The sequence below is a fragment of the Schistocerca americana genome, chromosome 7 (assembly GCF_021461395.2).
Source record: "Schistocerca americana isolate TAMUIC-IGC-003095 chromosome 7, iqSchAmer2.1, whole genome shotgun sequence".
NCBI classification, from domain to species: Eukaryota; Metazoa; Arthropoda; class Insecta; order Orthoptera; family Acrididae; genus Schistocerca; species Schistocerca americana.
Window position 1 is genome coordinate 393,306,312 of NC_060125.1, and position 8,843 is coordinate 393,315,154.

Genomic DNA, 8,843 nt, shown 5'->3' on the forward strand with positions numbered 1-8,843 from the left:
ATGAAAGTATGTGAAAGACAGAGGCGTATAAATCAGTGTGAAAGGAAAATTAAGTGGTGGAGATTAAAGGACAAAAATTTGAGAGAGGAGTTTAGTGAAAAAGTACTGGGAAAGGTAAAATTGACAGAGAGTGTGCAGGAGTGGTGGAAAATAAATAGTGCTGTTATAAGGAAGACTAGGGACGAAGTGTTTGGATTAACATCTGGGAGAGGGATGCCAAAAGATAAGGATGTATGGTGGTGGAATGAAGAGGTGCAGAAGGTTGTGAAGGAAAAGAAAGACGCTAAGAGGAAGTGGGATATGTCTGGAAGTGCTGAGGATGGGCAAGCATACAAAAGTGCAAAGAAGGAGGCAAGACGAGCCGTGGCTAAAGCTAAAGCTGAATCAGTATGGGAGGCATACGAACAACTGCAGAAAAATCAGGGTATGAGACAATTGATATGGATAGGCAAATCAAGAGGTAAAGCTTCTAAGGATCTAACAGCAATAAAACAAATGAAAGATGAAACAGGAATAATTCTGCATGACCATGGAAAAATAATCCAAACGTGGTTGAATTATTTTGAGAAATTGCTGAATGAAGAAAATGTAAAAGTGAAAACTGAGGAAGGAGGGCAAACGAAGGATTAACGATGGATATAAGTAGGGATGAAGTCGAACGGGCAGTTGAAAAGATGAAAGATGGGAAGGCAGTTGGCCAAGACCAGATCCCCGTTGTGGCATGGAAGTGCCTCGGTAAAAAAGGGAATTGAGCTCTGTTGGGATTTAATGAAGAAGATTTGGCAACAGGAGGAGATGCCAGACGAGTGTAGAACTAGTGCACTAATCCCAATATTTAAGGGAAAGGTGATGTGCAGGACTGCAGTAACTATAGAGGTATTAAACTGATGACACACACAAGGAAAATTTGGGAAAGAGTTATAGAAGTAAGATTACGCAAGGAGACTGTGGTGTGTCAAGAACAGTTTGGGTTCATGCCTGGAAGAGGAACGACTAATGCAATACGTGATTTAAGGCGGATAGTGGAGAGACACGGGGAGCTGTAAGCCGATCTACATATGGCTTTCATTGATTTGGAGAAAGCATATGACAGAGTCCCAAGGGACGAAATATGGAGAAGCACGAGAGGGCAGTGCGTGCCAGAGAAGTATGTGAGGTTAGTGAAGGAAATGTACAGAGGAGCAATGACACAACGCAGGTGAGAAGTAGTGTGGGCATGACAAAGGAGTTTCCAGTAAAAGTAGGGTTACATCAAGGGTCTGCACGTAGTTCCTACCTCTTTGACCTGATTATGGATGTGCTGGTGAAAGATGTGAAGAAGGAAGTGCCGTGGAATACGAAGTTTGCGGATGATGTGGTTCTTTGTGAGCAGAGCATTGATAGATTTGAGGAAAAGCTGGAGGAGTGGAGGAAGGCACTAGAAGAAAGAGGGATGAAAATTAGCAGGACAAAGTCACAATATTTAGCACTGAAGGATGTGCAGATGAGGTCTTGGAAGATCCAGGGTGATGAGCTGAAATCGGTCTGCAAATTTAAATACCTGGGGTTGTACATACAGAGGGACGGAGGACTGGAAAGTGAGATACAACACTGAATAAATTGCGGCTGGAACAACTGGGGGAAAATGAGTGGGGCGTTGTGTGACAAGAAGGTAAGCATTGGGTTGAAAGGGAAAGTGTAAAAGTCAGTGGTAAGGCCTGCTAAGATATACGGGGCAGAGTCATGGCCAATCACAGTAGCCCAGGAAAGGAAGCGGCGGAAATGAGGATGCTGAAGTGGATGTGTGGGGTAACAAGGAAGGACAGGATTAGAAATGAATTTGTTAGAGGAGCTGTGAAAGTGGGACCCATGGGGTAAAAGATACAAGAGAGCAGACTAAGGTGGTACGGACACTTACAGAGAAAAGGGGAACAGTATATCGGAAACAGAGTTGAAGATATAGAGATTGAAGGAGTGAGAAGGAGAGGAAGACTGAAGATGAAGTGGAAGGATAAGATATCTGGGGACCTAAGGGAGAAAGGAGGGAAGAAGGAAGAGGCAATGGATAGAGTACTTTGGAGGCGAAGGATCTAGAAGAGCAACACCAACCCTATGTGATGTGGGACAAGTCGATGATAAAGAAGAAGAAGAAGAAGAAGAAGAAGAAGAAGAAGAAAGAAGATCATTTTGGTTGTTCAGGGTGTATACGACCCGGGACATCCGGGAAAAACCCAGGAATTTTTTTATCTGGGAGAAAACAGGGAAAAACCCGGGAATTGTTTAGAATTCCGGGAATGTTTCATTGTTTTAGTTTCCAGTTAAATTTTTGAGATTTTGATTGGTAAGAACCAATACTCCAACAAAGGATATTACTGTATCCTGCGTCTGCAGGATAATACTGCAGCAACAGAACATTAACAAGACGAAGAAAAAACGAAAATAAAACTTAAGTCGCAAAGGAAATCCGCCATATACAACAACAAAACATAGTGGTCATACAAGCGTCTGCCAACAGCAAAGTGTGTCAAAGGCTTTAGAAAGACTATGCAACAATTCATAACGACAAATTGCCTCTGATGAGCGTGACGTGACAGCTGCTGACATTAGATTCGTTTGAGCAGTTGCGGGCGGGCTCTTGTGCATGCGCAGTTGAGTCGCGTATGGGTAGTACCTTCTCCCACTTCTGGCTACGAATGTGTGGCTGGGCGCCACTATCTAGTATTGTCCCGGTTCGGAAATATCGTAAATCAGGGCTGATGCACAGAGCAGTCTGAGTTATGGTGTGGAGGTGGGTAGTCTTCATGTGACCTGTATTTATGGGACCGATGACCATCGCAGTCTGGTCCCTTTAATCCCACAAACCAACCAACCAACCTGTGTTTATGTTTAGTGATTTTGCAGTTTCCTCTTCATTTATTACTCTCACATCAAATGAAAACAAAACGGATTTCTGTGCCCGGGAGCTATCAAATGAATAAAAATACGTTCACATAATTACGGAAGGCTAAAATATGTTATTATTTTCAGGTTTTATTTCCACCTTTCTGACAGTCAAGCATTAATCAACTTGCAGAACAGTGAAGTTATTTTTGTCGCTTTGCTAAAGAGATTGGGCTTTTATTAATCTTTTGGCCCCCCATGAACCATGGACCTTGCTACTGGTGGGGAGGCTTGCGTGCCTCAGCAATACAGATGGCCGTACCGTAGGTGCAACCACAACGTAGGGGTATCTGTTTAGAGTTCAGACAAATGTGTGGTTCCTGAAGAGGGGCAGCAGCCTTTTCAGTAGTTGCAGGGGCAACAGTCTGGATGATTGATCTGGCCCTGTAACAATAACCAAAACGGCCTTGCTGTGCTGGTACTGCAAACGGGTGAAAGCAAGGGGAAACTACAGCCGTAATTTTTCTCAAGGGCATGCAGCTTTACGGCATGGTTAAATGATGATGGCGTCCTCTTGGGTAAAATATTCCGGAGGTAAAATAGTCCCCCATTCAGACCTGTGGGCGGGGACTACTCAGGAGGACGTCATTATCACGAGAAAGAAAACTGGTGTTCTACAGATCGGAGCATGGAATGTCAGGTCCCTTAATCGAGCAAGTAGGTTAGAAAATTTAGAAAGGGAAATGGATAGGTTAAAGTTAGATATAGTGGGAATTAGTGAAGTTCGGTGGCAGGAGGAACAAGACTTTTGGTCAGGTGAATACAGGGTTATAAATACAAAATCAAATGGGGTAATGCAGGAGTAGGTTTAATAATGAATAAAAAATAGGAGTGCGGGTAAGCTACTACAAACAGCATAGTGAACGCATTATTGTAGCCAAGATAGACACGAAGCCCACGCCTACTACAGTAGTACAGGTTTGTATGCCAACTAGCTCTGCAGATGATGAAGAAATTGATGAAATGTATGATGAGATAAAAGAAATTATTCAGGTAGTGAAGGGGGACGAAAATTTAATAGTCATGGGTGACTGGAATTCGAGAGTAGGAAAAGGAAGAGAAGGAAACATAGTGGGTGAATATGGATTGGGGGAGAGAAATGAAAGAGGAAGCCGTCTGGTAGAATTTTGCACAGAGCATAACTTACTCATAGCTAACACTTGGTTCAAGAATCATAAAAAAAGGTTGTATATATGGAAGAATCCTGGAGATACTAGAAGGTATCAGATAGATTATATAATGGTAAGACAGAGATTTAGGGACCAGGTTTTAAATTGTGAGACATTTCCAGGGGCAGATGTGGACTCTGACCACAATCTATTGGCTATGAACTGTAGATTAAAACTGAAGAAACTGCAAAAAGGTGGAAATTTAAGGAGATGGGACCTGGATAAACTGACTAAACCAGAGGTTGTACAGAGTTTCAGGGAGAGCATAAGGGAACAATTGACAGCAGTGGGGGAAAGAGGTACAGTAGAAGAAGAATGGGTAGCTCTGAGGGATGAAGTAGTAAAGGCAGTAGAGGATCAAGTAGGTAAAAAGACGAGGGCTAGTAGAAATCCTTGGGTAACAGAAGAAATATTGAATTTAATTGATGAAAGGAGAAAATATAAAAATGCAGTAAATGAAGCAGGCAAAAAGGAATACAAACGTCTCAAAAATGAGATCGACAGGAAGTGCAAAATGGCTAAGCAGGGATGGCTAGAGGACAAATTTAAGGATGTAGAGGCTTATATCACAAGTGGTAAGATAGATACTGCCTACAGGAAAATTAAACAGACCTTTGGAGAAAAGAGAACCACTTGTATGAATATCAAGAGCTCAGATGGAAACCCAGTTGAAACCAAAGAAGGGAAAGCAGAAAGGTGGAAGGAGTATGTAGAGGGTCTATACAAGGGCTATGTACTTGAGGACAATATTATGGAAATGGAAGAGAATGTAGATGAAGATGAAATGGGAGATACGATACTGCGTGAGCACTGAAAGACCTAAGTCGAAACAAGGCCCCGGGAGTAGACAACATTCCATTAGAACTACTGGCGGCCTTGGGAGAGCCAGTCCTGACAAAACTCTACCATCTGGTGAGCAAGATGTATGAGACACGCGAAATACCCTCAGACTTCAAGAAGAATATAATAATTCCAATCCCAAAGAAAGCAGGTGTTGACAGATGTGAAAATTACTGAACTATCAGTTTAATAAGTCACAGCTGCAAAATACTAACACGAATTCTTTAGAGACGAATGGAAAAACTGGTAGAAGCCAACCTCGGGGAAGATCAGTTTGGATTCCGTAGAAATGTTGGAACACGTGAGGCAATACTGACCTTATGGCTCATCTTAGAAGAAGGATTAAGGAAAGGCAAACCTACATTTCTAGCATTTGTAGACTTAGAGAAAGCTTTTGACAATGTTGACTGGAATACTCTCTTTCAAATTCTGAAGGTGGCAGGGGTAAAATACAGGGAGCGAAAGGCTATTTATAATTTGTACAGAAACCAGATGGCAGTTATAAGAGTCGAGGGACATGAAAGGGAAGCAGCGGTTGGGAAGGGAGTGAGACAGGGTTGTAGCCTCTTCCCGATGTTATTCAATCTGTATATTGAGCAAGCAGTAAAGGAAACAAAAGAAAAATTCGGAGTAGGTATTAAAGTCCATGGAGAAGAAATAAAAACTTTGAGGTTCGCCGACGACACTGTAATTCTGTCAGAGACAGCAAAGGACTTGGAAGAGCAGTTGAACAGAATGGACAGTGTCTTGAAAGGAGGATATAAGATGAACATCAACAAAAGCAAAACGAGGATAATGGAATGTAGTCGAATTAAGTTGGGTGATGCTGAGGGAATTAGATTAGGAAATGAGACACTTAAAGTAGTAAAGGAGTTTTGCTATTTGGGGAGCAAAATAACTGATGATGGTCAAAGTAGAGAAGATATAAAATGTAGACTGGCAATGGCAAGGAAAGCGTTTCTGAAGAAGAGAAATTTGTTGAGATCGAGTATAGATTTAAATGTCAGGAAGTCGTTTATAAAAGTATTCGTATGGAGTGTAGCCATGTACGGAAGTGAAACATGGACGATAAATAGTTTGGACAGGAAGAGAATAGAAGCTTTCTAAATGTGGTGCTACAGAAGAATGCTGAAGATTAGATGGGTAGATCACATAACTAATGAGGAGATATTGAATAGAATTGGGGAGAGGAGGAGTTTGTGGCACAACTTGACTAGTAGAAGGGACTGGTTGGTAGGACATGTTCTGAGGCATCAAGGTATCACAAATTTAGCATTGGAGGGCAGCGTGGAGGGTAAAAATCATAGAGGGAGACCAAGAGATGAATACACTAAGCAGATTCAGAAGGGTGTAGGTTGCAGTAGGTACTGGGAATGAAGGAGCTTGCACAGGATAGATTAGCATGGAGAGCTGCATCAAACCAGTCTCAGGACTGAAGACCACAACAACAAAATAATCTTTTGGGCTGAGGTAGTCAATTTATTTGAAACTAAGTGTTTAATTTTACACTGTTGGCTAGTTTCAACTGTTCGCTGCATGTTTTCCATCTTCTAGCTCACATGGCATTATGCCATAATAGAGAACCAAACATGAGATAATACAGTACTGGTACTCAAGAAAATTTACATCCGAATCTGGACATACGAATGTGCACTATAAGCCCAATTATGCATTTTAGTATGGTTCATGAAATTCCTATGAACTTGAAGTGTCCTCTGATGTCTTGTTTCTTTAGAGACATACGGCCTTCCAGTGTCATCGTAGCTGCGCAAGAGCGGTGGCACCTGTTATCTGGCGCTCTCTGGCAACTGCTGAAACGAATCAGTTTCTAAGAGGTCACGGGAAAACATTGCGGATGGTGGTTTGAAAAGCGTTACTTTCTAAGTAAATTTCCTTTTACACAAGATGAACTGTATGCGAGAATGTACAATGATTTTCTTAAATCACAGAGCGTTTGACTCTCAGTTAAAAATCAACTCTTTAAGGACGACCATCTAGAAGAATTTTGAGCCCAGAAGATCAGACATTTACGTCGTTATTAAAAATTTTACTGGCACATTTGTGTGATGTATCTTCAAGTGTAACACGCACAAAAAAGATCAACATTATATGTGGAAGCTTAGCTCCTCTTGCAGCTTATTAATCTTCAGACTACGATTATATGTGAAACCTCTGTTTTTCTTGTAGCAACACTATGTATATTAATTTAGAACTATCAACTTGTGTGTTCGCGATACTTAAGAGTGATCTTGCTATTGGCTGACTACATCATGTGTCCTATGCTGTCATCAGCTGGTGAGATCACATGACATGAGCTATGACTAGCTTACAAAAGCGCGTCGCAATCTCGATTTCAATGCCTTGGAAAGTAACATGCGTTGTTTGGTGGAATTCGAATTTATATCTTCGTAACACGAAAATATGCAGCTTACATCTTGCTGCTGCACATCAAAGATCTTTCCAGAACGTGTCGTCCCCTCCCCCCCCCCCCCCCCCCCCCCCCGTTTCGTTGTTTAAAGTGCCAGGAAACATTTTTAATAACCATTTTTAAGTGTTTTAGAGAAAATGGGATCCAGCTATTCATTAGAAAATGCAAGGCAGTATATGGAAGAGACAGTACCTATGCAATTTAATAAAACTGAAATTCAACCGACCTCTACTACTGAAATTAGGAAAATAATAAATTCACTCAAAAGCAAAAGCTCACATGGAATTGATGGCATTTCCAACAGAGTACTAAAAGCTTGTTCCCAACAAATAAGTAGGATTCTCAGCCACATATGTAGTAGCTCACTGAAACAGGGCATTTTTCCAGATAGACTGAAATACTCTATTGTTAAACCATTGCATACAAAATGGGATAGGTCAGATGTTAATAACTACTGCCCAAATCTCATTTCTGACAGCTTTATGCAAAATCCTTGAAAAAGTAATATATTCAAGAGTAGCATCACATATTTTCAAAATGAAGTACTAACAAAATGTCAGTTTGGTTTTCAGAAAGGCTTTTCAACAGAAAATGCTATATATGCTTTCACTGATCAAATATTAAATGCATTGAATAACTGAACATCACCCATTGGGATATTTTGTGATCTCTCAAAGGCTTTTAATAGTCTGAATCATGAAATTCTTCTAGATAAGCTTAAGTAATGTGGTATGAGTGGGACAGTGCACAAATGGTTTGATTCATATTTAACTGGAAGAATGCAGAAGGTTGAAATCAACAGTACAGATAGTTCGCAAAAATCAGCACAGTCCTCTAACTGGGGAGGTATCAAGAATGGTTTCCCACAGGGCCCCTTATTGTTCTTAATATATATTAATGACATGCCACTCTATATTCGTGAAGATGCTAAGCTACTTCTTTTTGCTGATGATACAAGTATAGTATTCACACCCAACGAGCAAAAATCAGCTCAGGAAATTGGAAATAAAGTCTTGCAAAAAATTATTAAGTAGATTTCTGCAAATGGACTCTCACTAAATGTTGAGAAAACACAGTTTATACAATTCTGTACAGTAAATGGCATAACACCATTCATAAATAAATACTATGAACAGAAGTCTGTTGCTAAGGCAAAATATTCAAAATTTCTGAGTGTGTACATTGATGAGAAATTGAATTGGAAGAAACACATAGATGATCTGCTGAAACGGTTAGGTTCAGCTACTTACGCTATTAGGGTTACTGCAAATTTTGGCGTTAAAAATGTCAGCAAATGAGTCTACTATGCCTATTTTCATTCACTGCTTTCATATGGCATCATATTTTGGGGCAATTCATCATTAAAATAGAAAGTATTCATTGCACAAAAGTGTGTAATCAGAATAATAGCTGGGGCCCTCCCAAGATCACCTTGCAGACATTTATTTAAGGAACTCATGATATTCACAGTACTCCCACAATACATA

The 8,843-nt window shown here is 40.6% G+C and overlaps 2 protein-coding genes across 2 annotated transcripts; both read left to right on the forward strand.

The window, feature by feature from the left end:
* On the forward strand, positions 1-630 carry LOC124622970. Its single transcript, XM_047148757.1, has one exon. It carries the CDS (start codon positions 1-3, stop codon positions 628-630), a length of 630 nt encoding a protein of 209 aa, XP_047004713.1.
* A 481-nt stretch (positions 631-1,111) lies between these two features.
* On the forward strand, positions 1,112-1,594 carry LOC124622971. The gene has a single exon (XM_047148758.1). It carries the CDS (start codon positions 1,112-1,114, stop codon positions 1,592-1,594), a length of 483 nt encoding a protein of 160 aa, XP_047004714.1.
* Positions 1,595-8,843: the final 7,249 nt, after the last annotated feature.